The 13,976-nt window shown below is 37.5% G+C and overlaps 1 protein-coding gene across 3 annotated transcripts in view; it reads right to left on the minus strand.

Annotated features, from left to right (window-relative positions):
• LOC128652178 (uncharacterized) overlaps positions 1-13,976 on the minus strand; it is a 92,062-nt gene that overhangs the window by 37,594 nt on the left and 40,492 nt on the right. For all 3 annotated transcript variants that reach the window (XM_053705122.1, XM_053705124.1, XM_053705119.1), the window contains exon 4: positions 8,519-8,599. In XM_053705122.1, coding sequence (XP_053561097.1) covers positions 8,519-8,599 — 81 coding nt within the window. The remainder of the gene's footprint in view (positions 1-8,518; positions 8,600-13,976) is intronic.

Genomic DNA, 13,976 nt, shown 5'->3' on the forward strand with positions numbered 1-13,976 from the left:
TAGCAAGGGTAGAAATAGCCCCATCAACTCTAGGGATTTTGTCCCAAAATTCTAATCTGTCAGACGGCACAGGATATAATTGCTTAAAACGTTTAGAAGGAGTAAATGAATTACCCAATTTATCCCATTCTCTGGAAATTACTTCAGAAATAGCATTAGGAACAGGAAAAACTTCTGGAATAACCACAGGAGATTTAAATACCTTATCTAAACGTTTAGAATTAGTATCAAGAGGACCAGAATCCTCTATTTCTAAAGCAATTAGTACTTCTTTGAGTAAAGAACGAATAAATTCCATTTTAAATAAATATGAAGATTTATCAGCATCAATCTCTGAGACAGAATCCTCTGAACCAGAAGAGTAATTAGAATCAGAATGATGATGTTCATTTAAAAATTCATCTGTAGAGAGAGAAGTTTTAAAAGATTTTTTATGTTTACTAGAAGGAGAAATAACAGACATAGCCTTCTTGATGGATTCAGAAACAAAATCTCTTATGTTATCAGGAACATTCTGCACCTTAGATGTTGAAGGAACTGCAACAGGCAATGGTACATTACTAAAGGAAATATTATCTGCATTAACAAGTTTGTCATGACAATTAATACAAACAACAGCCGGAGGAATAGCTACCAAAAGTTTACAGCAGATACACTTAGCTTTGGTAGTTCCAGCACTAGACAGCGATTTTCCTGAAGTATCTTCTGACTCAGATGCAACGTGAGACATCTTGCAATATGTAAGAGAAAAAACAACATATAAAGCAAAATTGATCAAATTCCTTAAATGACAGTTTCAGGAATGGGAAAAAATGCCAGTGAACAAGCTTCTAGTAACCAGAAGCAAAGAAAAAATGAGACTGAAATAATGTGGAGACAAAAGCGACGCCCATATTTTTTAGCGCCAAACATTATTTGGTGCCTAAATGCTTTTTGGCGCCAAAAATGACGCCACATCCGGAACGCCGACATTTTTTTGGCGCAAAAGGACGTCAAAAATGACGCAACTTCCGGCGATACGTATGACGCCGGAAACAGAAAAGATTTTTTGCGCCAAAAAAAGTCTGCGCCAAGAATGACGTAATAAAATGAAGCATTTTCAGCCCCCGCGAGCCTAACAGCCCACAGGGAAAAAAGAGTCAAATTTTTTAAGGTAAGAAAAAATGATTGATTCAAATGCATTATCCCAAATATGAAACTGACTGTCTGAAAATAAGGAAAGTTGAACATTCTGAGTCAAGGCAAATAAATGTTTGAATACATATATTTAGAACTTTATAAACAAAGTGCCCAACCATAGCTTAGAGTGTCACAGAAAATAAGATTTACTTACCCCAGGACACTCATCTACATGTTGTAGAAAGCCAAACCAGTACTGAAACGAAAATCAGCAGAGGTAATGGTATATATAAGAGTATATCGTCGATCTGAAAAGGGAGGTAAGAGATGAATCTCCACGTCCGATAACAGAGAACCTATGAAATAGACCCCGTAGAAGGAGATCACTGCATTCAAAATAGGCAATACTCTCCTCACATCCCTCTGACATTCACTGCACGCTGAGAGGAAAACCGGGCTCCAACTTGCTGCGGAGCGCATATCAACGTAGAATCTAGCACAAACTTACTTCACCACCTCCATAGGAGGCAAAGTTTGTAAAACTGAATTGTGGGTGTGGTGAGGGGTGTATTTATAGGCATTTTAAGGTTTGGGAAACTTTGCCCCTCCTGGTAGGAATGTATATCCCATACGTCACTAGCTCATGGACTCTTGCTAATTACATGAAAGAAAATAGGATTCATACCAAGTTGTTTAGGAAACCAACTGCTAAAATGCATTACTCAATTACACAAGTTACCATCCACCTTTGAAAAGACCTTTACTAAAGTCACAATACACAAAAATGTTCTTACAAAAAAGCAAATTGGACCTACTTGCTGAACACTTTGGTTACAAAAGGAAGCTAAATATACATTTAGATTAGTATTGCTTTTTATACGGCTAGATTTAGAGTTCTGCGGCCAAAGGGGTGCGTTAGCTACGCATGCTTTTTTTTCCCCGCACCTTTTAAATACCGCTGGTATTTAGAGTTCACAGAAGGGCTGCGTTAGGCTCCAAAAAAGGAGCGTATAGCATATTTACCGCCACTGCAACTCTCAATACCAGCGGTGCTTACGGACGCGGCCAGCTTCAAAAACGTGCTCGTGCACGATTCCCCCATAGGAAACAATGGGACAGTTTGAGCTGAAAAAAAACCTAACACCTGCAAAAAATCAGCGTTCAGCTCCTAACACGGCCCCATTGTTTCCTATGGGGAAACACTTCCTAAGTCTGCACCTAACACTCTAACATGTACCCCGAGTCTAAACACCCCTAACCTTACACTTATTAACCTCTAATCTGCCGCCGCTATCGCTGACCCCTGCATTTTATTATTAACCCCTAATCTGCCGCTCCGTACACCGCCGCCACCTACGTTATCCCTATGTACCCCAATCTGCTGCCCCTAATATTTATTAACCCCTAATCTGCCGCCCCCAACGTCGCCGCTACCTACCTACACTTATTAACCCCTAATCTGCCGACCGCACCGCACCACTACTATAATAAAGTTATTAACCCCTAATCCGCCTCACTCCCGCCTCAATAACCCCATAAGAAATAGTATTAACCCCTAATCTGCCCTCCCTAACATCACCGACACCTAACTTCAATTATTAACCCCTAATCTGCCGACCGGATCTCGCCGCTACTCTAATAAATGGATTAACCCCTAAAGCTAAGTCTAACCCTAACACTAACACCCCCGTAAGTTAAATATAATTTAAATCTAACGAAATAAATTAACTCTTATTAAATAAATTATTCCTATTTAAAGCTAAATACTTACCTGTAAAATAAACCCTAATATAGCTACAATATAACGAATAATTATATTGTAGCTATTTTAGGATTAATATTTATTTTACAGGCAACTTTGTATTTATTTTAACCAGGTACAATAGCTATTAAATAGTTAAGAATTATTTAATAGCTAAAATAGTTAAAATAATTACAAAATTACCTGTAAAATAAATCCTAACCTAAGTTACAATTAAACCTAACACTACACTATCAATAAATTAATTAAATACAATACCTACAAATAACTACAATTAAATAAACTAACTAAAATACAAAAAATAAAAAAGAATTAAGTTACAAAAAATAAAAAAATATTTACAAACATTAGAAAAATATTACAACAATTTTAAACTAATTACACCTACTCTAAGTCCCCTAATAAAATAACAAAGACCCCCAAAATAAAAAAATGCCCTACCCTATTCTAAATTTAAAAAGTTCAAAGCTCTTTTACCTTACCAGCCCTGAAAAAGGCCATTTGCGGGGCATGCCCCAAATAATTCAGCTCTTTTGCCTGTAAAAAAAAAAACATACAATACCCCCCCCAACATTACAACCCACCACCCACATACCCCTAATCTAACCCAAACCCCCCTTAAATAAACCTAACACTAAGCCCCTGAAGATCTTTCTACCTTATCTTCACCATGCCAGGTTCACCGATCCGTCCTCCGAAGCCTTGATCCAAGCCTCCGAAGTCTTCATCCAAGCCCAAGCGGGGGCTGGAGATCCATAATCCGGCTGAAGTCTTCTATCAAGCGGCGGCTGAAGAGGTCCAGAAGAGGCTCCAAAGTCTTCATCCTATCCGGGAAGAAGAGGAGATCCGGACCGGCAACCATCTTGATCCAAGCGGCATCTTCTATCTTCATCCGATGACGAACGGCTCCATCTTGAAGACCTCCAGCGCGGATCCATCCTTTTCTTCCGACGTCCAACTGAAGAATGAAGGTTCCTTTAAGGGACGTCATCCAAGATGGCGTCCCTCGAATTCCGATTGGCTGATAGGATTCTATCAGCCAATCGAAATTAAGGTAGGAAAATTCTGATTGGCTGATGGAATCAGCCAATCAGATTCAAGTTCAATCCGATTGGCTGATTGGATCAGCCAATCAGATTGAGCTCGCATTCTATTGGCTGATCGGAACAGCCAATAGAATGCGAGCTCAATCTGATTGGCTGATCCAATCAGCCAATCGGATTGAACTTGAATCTGATTGGCTGATTCCATCAGCCAATCAGAATTTTCCTACCTTAATTCCGATTGGCTGATAGAATCCTATCAGCCAATCGGAATTCGAGGAACGCCATCTTGGATGACGTCCCTTAAAGGAACCTTCATTCTTCAGTTGGACGTGGGAAGAAAAGGATGGATCCGCGCTGGAGGTCTTCAAGATGGAGCCGTTCATCATCGGATGAAGATAGAAGATGCCGCTTGGATCAAGATGGTTGCCGGTCCGGATCTCCTCTTCTTCCCGGATAGGATGAAGACTTTGGAGCCTCTTCTGGACCTCTTCAGCCGCCGATTGATAGAAGACTTCAGCCGGATTATGGATCGCCAGCCCCCGCTTGGGCTTGGATCAAGACTTCAGAGGACGGATCGGTGAACCTGGCATGGTGAAGATAAGGTAGGAAGATCTTCAGGGGCTTAGTGTTAGGTTTATTTAAGGGGGGTTTGGGTTAGATTAGGGGTATGTGGGTGGTGGGTTGTAATGTTGGGGGGGGGTATTGTATGGTTTTTTTTTACAGGCAAAAGAGCTGAATTATTTGGGGCATGCCCCGCAAATGGCCCTTTTCAGGGCTGGTAAGGTAAAAGAGCTTTGAACTTTTTTAATTTAGAATAGGGTAGGGCATTTTTTTATTTTGGGGGTCTTTGTTATTTTATTAGGGGGCTTAGAGTAGGTGTAATTAGTTTAAAATTGTTGTAATATTTTTCTAATGTTTGTAAATATTTTTTTATTTTTTGTAACTTAGTTCTTTTTTATTTTTTGTACTTTAGTTAGTTTATTTAATTGTAGTTATTTGTAGGTATTGTATTTAATTCATTTATTGATAGTGTAGTGTTAGGTTTAATTGTAACTTAGGTTAGGATTTATTTTACAGGTAATTTTGTAATTATTTTAACTAGGTAGCTATTAAATAGTTGTTAACTATTTAATAGCTATTGTACCTGGTTAAAATAAATACAAAGTTGCCTGTAAAATAAATATAAATCCTAAAACAGCTACAATATAATTATTCGTTATATTGTAGCTATATTAGGGTTTATTTTACAGGTAAGTATTTAGCTTTAAATAGGATTAATTTATTTAATAAGAGTTAATTTATTTAGTTAGATTTAAATTATATTTAATTTAGGGGGGTGTTAGTGTTAGGGTTAGACTTAGCTTTAGGGGTTAATACATTTATTATAGTAGCGGTGAGGTGCGGTCGGCAGATTAGGGGTTAATTATTGTAGGTAGCTGGCGGCGACGTTGTGGGGGGCAGATTAGGGGTTAATAAATATAATATAGGGGTCGGCGGTGTTAGGGGCAGCAGATTAGGGGTACATAAGGATAACGTAGGTGGCGGCGCTGTGCGGTCGGCAGATTAGGGGTTAATTATTGTAGGTAGCTGGCGGCAACGTTGTGGGGGGCAGATTAGGGGTTAATAAATATAATATAGGGGTCAGCGGTGTTAGGGGCAGCAGATTAGGGGTACATAAGTATAACGTAGGTGGCGGCGGTGTGCGGTCGGCAGATTAGGGGTTTAAAACATTTAATCGAGTGGCGGCGATGTGGGGGGGCCTCGGTTTAGGGGTACATAGGTAGTTTATGGGTGTTAGTGTACTGTAGAGCACAGTAGTTAAGAGCTTTATGAACCAGCGTTAGCCCAAAAAGCTCTTAACTCCTGGTTTTTTTCTGCGGCTGGAGTCTTGTCGTTAGATTTCTAACGCTCACTTCAGCCAAGACTCTAAATACCGGCGTTAGAAAGATCCCATTGAAAAGATAGGCTACGCAAATTGCGTAGGTGGATCTGCGGTATGGAAAAGTCGCGGCTGGAAAGTGAGCGTTAGACCCTTTCCTGACTGACTCTAAATACCAGTGGTAGCCCAAAACCAGCGTTAGGAGCCTCTAACGCTGGTTTTGACGGCTAACGCCAAACTCTAAATCTAGGCGATAGTGTTTTCTTGTTATGTATGGTATTGGATCAATCAAATGTTTCTCATACAAGTTACATTTGCTGAAAATACATTTTGAGTGTAATAATGTAGTTTAAGCAAAATCTCATTATGGAATGAATTTATTAATTAAGGGTAGCCTTTGAGTGTTATGTTTCTCTTATATTCTGCATATAACATTTTGCTATTACGATGTATCCTGGTGTGGTATTTTTAGTTACAAATAACTTTTGGGTTTATTCACTTTATTATAATACCCCAAAACATTACATGGTAAAAAATAAAGTTGTACTTATGGAGTAAGACTCAGAGAGCACAGCTTCACAGAGAGTGTATCCTCACTTATATGAATTGTGTAGTTTTTTTTAAAGTACCCTGGGCAAATATGGACAGTTGAGAGCTATTCAGAGTGCAGCCCATACACAGATATATATATATATATATATATACACACACTTACCGGCCACTTTATTAGGTACACCTTGCTAGTACCGGGTTGGACCTTTGCCTTCAGAACTGCCTTAATTCTTCGTGACATAGATTCAACAAAGTGTTGGAAACATTCCTCAGACATTTTGGTCCATATTGACATGATAGCATCACGCAGTTGCTGCAGATTTGTTAGCTGCACATCCATGATACAAATCTCCCGTTCCACCACATCCCAAAGGTGCTTTATTGGATTGAGATCTGGTGACTGTGGAGGCCATTGGAGTACAGTGAACTCATTGTCATGTTCAAGAAACCAGTTTGAGATGATTTGAGCTTTGTGACATGGTACATTATCCTGCTGGAATTAGCCATCAGAAGATGGGTAGACTGTAGTCCTAAAGGGATGGAAATGGTAGGCCGTGGCATTTAAACAATGCTCATTTGGTACTAAGAGGCCCAAAGTGTGCCAAGAAAATATCCCCCACACCATTACACCACCACTACCAGCCTAAACCATTGATACAAGGCAGGATGGATCCATGCTTTCATGTTGTTTACACCAAATTCTGACCCTACCATCTGAATGTTGCAGCTGAAATCGAGACTCAGACCAACGTTTTTTCAAGCTTTTATTGTCCATTTTTGATTAGCCTGTGCGAATTGTAGCCTCAGTTTCCTGTTCTTAGCTGACAGGAGTGGCACCCGGTGTGGTCTTCTGCTGCTGTAGCCCATCTGCTTCAAGGTTCGATGTGTTGTGCGTTCAGAGATAGTATTATGCATACCTTGGTTGTAGTGAGTGGTTATTGGAGTTACTGTTGCCTTTCTATCATCTCAAACTAGTCTGCCCATTCTCCTCTGATCTCTGACATCAACAAGGCATTTTCGTACACACAACTGCTTTCTCTTTTCGGACCATACTCTGTAAACCCTAGAGATGGGTGTGCGTAAAAATCCCAGTAGATCAGCAGTTTTTGAAATACTAAGACCAGCCCGTCTGGCACCAACAATCATGCCACGTTCAAAGTCACTTAAATCTCCTTTCTTCCCCATTCTGATGCTCGGTTTAAACTTCAGAAAGTCGTCTTTACCACCTCTAGATGCCGAAATGCATTGAGTTGCTGCCATGTGATTGGCTGATTAACAATTTGTATTACCAAGCAATTGAACAGGTGTACCTAATAAAGTGACCGATGAGTGTATATTTGTGCATGTAAATTAACATGTTTGAATATTACTCCTTAACATGTGCGTCAAACATTTTGTTGAGTTTATAACACATGCATTTTATACTAAAAAAAAAAAAAGTTAAATTAAACCAGCTCTCCAGTGTAGGAATCTTGCAAGCTGCTGAAGTCACTGCTCAGACTCCAAGTAATCAAGAACAACAAAGAAAGTACAGCAGCACAATCCTCTTGCAAAGCAATCTCTCAAGTTAATAAAAAGATGGGAAAATACAATAAGATGACAATGTTTCGGCTACATGCCCTTAGTCATGTCATGTATTTTCCCATCCTTTTACTAAATTGAAAGATTGCTTCACAAGAGGATTGTGGTGCTGTACTTTCTTTGTTGTTCTGGGTTTTATACTAGATGAGGAATTAGCACATCATTTTGTTTTTATCATTAATGAGTAATAATTACGTTGTATTTGTTGTACTATTATTAGGGAAGGGCGAGAATTTTTAAGAATATTCGTTTTTATCAACATTCGATTTTGTAAATTGAATTTCTACAATAACATTCATTCTAACATTTGAATTTGAATGTAAACACTTTCACCCATCCCTAACTATTATATTGATCTTTAAAAGAAGATACATTTGAGGTGACAATGTATTTGTCACTACAGCTAAAGAACGTATATTTGAGACCCAAATTATTGGCTTTCATTAGAGACATAATACAATACTGCTATAGTTTTAGATTTTTACTGACATTTGTAATAAAGTGTCCTATTGGAAATATTAGAGCACAACTATGGTTATAAGATTTATTATGCACAAGGTTGAAAGATTTTGTACGCACCAGATAGGAACTGACAAAGCCAGACAAGTTGAAAGTTGCTGACAGCCGGGAGATTTCAGCAGAACTAAGCAGTAAACGTACCTGGAAAAGGAAATGACATGTCAGCGATATACAATCTGCTTATTATCCTACACTAGGCTCCCCTTTAAGTTCCATAGGGCTAGCTTACGAGTGGAGCACAAATTAGCGTTTCTGCTTGCCCATTAATTCCGCTAGACGAAGACTTTTTACGCATGTCGGGTTGTGCTCATATTACAAGTTGAAAGTAAAAAGTTTGCATGTGAGTGTAGACCCAACGTGCGCAAAAAAATTATTGTGGCCACGTAAACTTCTTCTCCCATAGAAGTCAATAAAAAGCAAAAACTGAAAAAACAACAACCAATACTCGCATCAGCCAATAGGATTTTTTCTACCTTAATTCCGATTGGTTGATAGAATTCTATCAGCCAATCAGAATCTAAGGGACGCCATCTTGGATGACGTCACTTAAAGGTACCTTCATTCTGTTTCAGTCGTCGGATGAGGAGGATGCTCCACATCGGATGTCTTGAAGATGGACCCGCTCTGCGCCGGATGGATGAAGATAGAAGATGCCATCTGGATGAAGACTTCTGCCCATCTGGAGGACCACTTCTGTCCGGGCTTGGATGAAGACTTCTGCCTGTCTGGAGGATCACTTCGCCCGGCTTGGATGAAGACGTCTCCCGGTAAGTCGATCTTCAGGGGGTTAGTGTTAGGTTTTTTTAAGGGTGTATTGGATGGGTTTTATTTTTTAGATTAGGGTTTGGGCGGCAAAAGAGCTAACTGCCCTTTTAAGGGCAATGCCCATCTAAATGCCCTTTTCAGGGCAATGGAGAGCTTAGGTTTTTTTAGCTAGTATTTTATTTGGGGGGTTGATTGTGTGGGTGGTGGGATTACTTTGGGGCAATGCCCCGCAAAAGGCCCTTTTAAGGGCTATTGGTAGTTTAGGCTAGGGGTTTTTTTTATTTTGGGGGGGCTGTTTTATTTTAATAGGGCTATTAGGTGTAATTAGTTTAAATTTCTGTAATTTGTTTATTATTTTCTGTAATTTAGTGTTTGTTTTTTTGTACTTGAGCTAATTTAATTTAATGTAGGTAATTTTATTTAATTTAGTTAATTTATTTAATTATAGTGTAGTGTTAGGTGTTAGAGTAACTTAAGTTAGGTTTTATTTTACAGGTCAATTTGTATTTATTTTAGCTGGGTAGTTAGTAAATAGTTAATAACTATTTAGTAACTATTCTACCTAGTTAAAATAAATACAAAATTACCTGTAAATTAAAAAAACCCTAAGCTAGCTACAATGTAACTATTAGTTATATTGTAGCTAGCTTAGGGTTTATTTTATAGGTAAGTATTTAGTTTTAAATAGGAATAATTTAGTTAATGATAGTAATATTTATTTAGATGTATTTAAATTATATTTAAGTTAGGGGGTGTTAGGTTTAGGGTTAGACTTAGGTTTAGGGGTTAATAACTTTAATATAGTGGCGGCGACGTTGGGGGCGGCAGATTAGGGGTTAATAAATGTAGGTAGGTGGCGGCGATGTTAGGGCCGGCAGATTAGGGGTTAATAATATTTAACTAATGTTTGCGAGGCGGGAATGCGGCGGTTTAGGGGTTGATATATTTATTATAGTGGCGGCGACGTTGGGGCGCCAGCTTAGGGGTTAATAAATATAATGTAGGTGTCGGCAATATTGGGGTCAGCAGATTAGGGGTTCATACATATAATGTAGGTGGCGGCGGTGTCTGGAGCGTCAGATTAGGGGTTAAAATTTTTATTTTAGTATTTGCGATGCGGTAGGGCCTCGGTTTAGGGGTTATTAGTAGTTTATGGGTGTTAGTGTACTTTTTAGCACTTTAGTTATGAGTTTTATGCTACGGCGTTGTACCATAAAACTCATAACTACTGACTTTTAAATGCGTTAGGACTCTTGACAGGGTAGGGTGTACCGCTCACTTTTTCACCTCCCAGGACAGACTCGGAATATCAACGCTATGGAAGTCCCATAGAAAAAAGACTTTACAAAGTTTACGTAAGTCGTTTTGCGATAAGGCCAAAGAAGTGTGCAGTGAGCCTAAACCTGCAAGACTCGTAATACCAGCGGGCGTAAAAAAGCAGCGTCCCCACTATACTAAAGTTATTAAGCCCTACACCGCCGCCACTATAATAAACCTATTAAACCCTAAACCGAAAGCCCCCATATTGCAACTAAACTAGTAACCCATAAACCTATCCCTAACGTAACCCTAACCCTAACGTAACCCTAACACCCCCTAACTTTAACATAAGTAACATAGAGCTAAATTAAACTTACAATTATTAACTAAATAAACCTATTAACCCCAAAACCACCAGCCCCCCACATCGCAACAACCTAAATTAAACTATTAACCCCTAACCCTAACGTAACCCTAACCACCCTAACTTTAACATAATTAAAATATAGCTAAATTAAATTTACAATTATTAACTAAATAATACCTATTTAAAACTAAATACAACTGTAAAATAAAACCTAAGCTAATAGTTATATTGTAGCTAGCTTATGTTTTATTTTTATTTCACAGGTAAGTTTGTATTTATTTTAACTAGGTAGACTAGTTAGTAAATAGTTATTAACTATTTAATAACTACCTAGTTAAAAAAAAATACAAAATTACCTGTCAAATAAAACCTAAGCTACCTTACACTTAAACCTAAAATTACAAAAAAAAAAACTACCATTACAAAAAATAAAAAAACTACCATTGCAAAAAAAAAAAAATTATCCAAAAAAGAAAAATATTATATTATATAAAAAAAACACCTCAAAATAAAAAAGCCTGATCTAAAATAAACTACCAAGGGCCCTTAAAAAAACACCCCCTTAAAATATACATTACACAAAATAACAAACAAATGATCAAAAGTAAAAAAAAAATCCTATTCTAATACCCATAAAAAAACACCCCAAAATAAAAAACCTAATCTAGAATAAACTACCAATGGTCCTTAAAAGGGCCTTTTGTAGGGCATTGCCCTAAAGAAATCAGCTCTGTTTATGAAAAAAAATACAAACACCCACTAACATTACAAACTCCCACCCCCCCCCCCCCAAACCCACAAAATAAAAAAAACTATCTAAAAAACCTAAGCTACCCATTGCCCTGAAAAGGGCATTTGGATGGGCATTGCCCTTAAAAGAGCATTTTGAACTTTTACTGTCCAGACCCTAAACTAAAAAAAAATCCACCCAAAAAATCCTTTAAAAAAACCTAACGCTAACCCCCTGACTATCCACATCTTCTATCTTGATCCCGGAGGCGCGGAGCGGGTCCATCCTGAAGACATCCAGCGCGGATCATCCTCTTCATACAGTCGCCGCAGTACACTGAATCTTCAATGCAAGGGACGCGATTCAAGATGGCGTCCCTTGCATTCCTATTGGCTGAAAATTTTGAATCAGCCAATAGGAATTAGGGCTGCTAAAATCCTATTGATTATTCAAATCAGCCAATAGGATTTAAGCAGCTCTCATTCTATTGGCTAATTTGAATTAGTCAATAGAATGAGAGCTGCTTAAATCCTATTGTAAATGTACCTTTTGTTTGGTTAAATGTCTCTCTTTACACAACCTTGTTCATAAAGGAAATGAATGCAGAAAAAAATATTAATGTCATTATTTTTATGTATATGTGTGCATGTATGTATACGTATGTATGTATATATGAGTGAGTGTGTGTATGAATGTGTGTGTATTTATCGGTCATGTATTTATGTATATGTGTGTGTGTATGTATTTATGTATCTGTGTGTATGTCTATTTGAATGAGTGTGTGTATGTATGTATCGGTCATATATTTATGTATATGTGTGTATGTATGTATATGTGTGTATGTTTATGTGAGTGTGTGTATGTATTGGTCATGTATTTATGTATATGTGTGTATGTATGTATATGTGAATGTTTATGTGAGTGAGTGTGTGTATGTATCGGTCATGTTTTTATGTATATGTGTGCATGTATGTATGTATATGTATGTATGTTTATGTGAGTGAGTGTGTGTATGTATCGGTCATGTTTTTATGTATATGTGTGCATGTATGTATACGTATGTATATGTGAGTGAGTGTGTGTATTAATGTGTGTGTATGTATCGGTCATGTATTTAATAATGTATATGTGTGTATGTATGTATATGTGTGTATGTTAATGTGAGTGAGTATGTATGAGTGAGTGTGTGTATAAATGTGTGTGTATGTTTCGGTCATGTATTTATGTATATGTGTGTATGTTTATGTGAGTGAGTATGTGAATTTTTATTAATGTCATCGGTCATGTATTTATGTATATGTGTGCATGTATGTATATGTGTGCATGTATATGTGAGTGTGTGTATGTATGAGTGTATATGTGTGTGTTGTGATGTGTGTGTGTGTATTTGTATTAATGTCATCGGTCATGTATTTATGTATATGTGTGTATGTTTATGTGAGTGAGTGTGTGTATGTATCGGTCATGTATTTATGTATATGTGTGTATGTATGTATGTATATGTGTGTATGTTTATGTGAGTGAGTGTGTGTATGTATCGGTCATGTTTTTATGTATATGTGTGCATGTATGTATATGTGTGTATGTTTATGTGAGTGAGTGAGTGTGTGTATGTATCGGTCATGTTTTTATGTATATGTGTGCATGTATGTATACGTATGTATATGTGAGTGGGTGTGTGTATGAATGTGTGTGTATGTATCGGTCATGTATTTATGTATATGTGTGTATGCATGTATATGTGTGTATGTTTATGTGAGTGAGTGTGTGTATTTGTATTAATGTCATCGGTCATGTATTTATGTATATGTGTGCATGTATGTATATGTGTGTATGTATATGTGAGTGTGTGTATGTATGAGTGTATATGTGTGTGTTGTGATGTGAGTGTGTGTATTTGTATTAATGTCATCGGTCATGTATTTTATGTATATGTGTGCATGTATGTATATGTGTGTGTGTATATATGAGTGAGTGAGTGAATTTGTATGTTGTGATGAATGATTGTGTGTGTTGTTGTTTTTTGTGTATAAGTGAGTATCTTTTTTCCATATCCTGCTTAATGTGAGTTAAGCACATCTAATTTTGTACCTCTTTAAATGTGCACACATATTTTAATCACTTGACTAAAAATGCAGGGAACATTGCATGCAAAGTACACACACGCAGGGGAGAAGACTACTTGGAAGGTACAAAGAGTTAGCCCTTAGTGATTAGCGATGGCCACAAAAGTTGAATTTACTTTTCTTTTCTAATAATCCCTTCACTTGTGTGGTATATTGATTTATAAAAAGTATTGTATATGCGTCTGGCATGGGGTTTGTTTTGGACTATACTGTAATAATAAGGGTTGCATTTCCAAATGCAAACTTTCAAATGTAAAAAGGGTGAAAAAA

This window comes from Bombina bombina, chromosome 1, assembly GCF_027579735.1.
Source record: "Bombina bombina isolate aBomBom1 chromosome 1, aBomBom1.pri, whole genome shotgun sequence".
In the NCBI taxonomy this organism is placed as follows: Eukaryota; Metazoa; Chordata; class Amphibia; order Anura; family Bombinatoridae; genus Bombina; species Bombina bombina.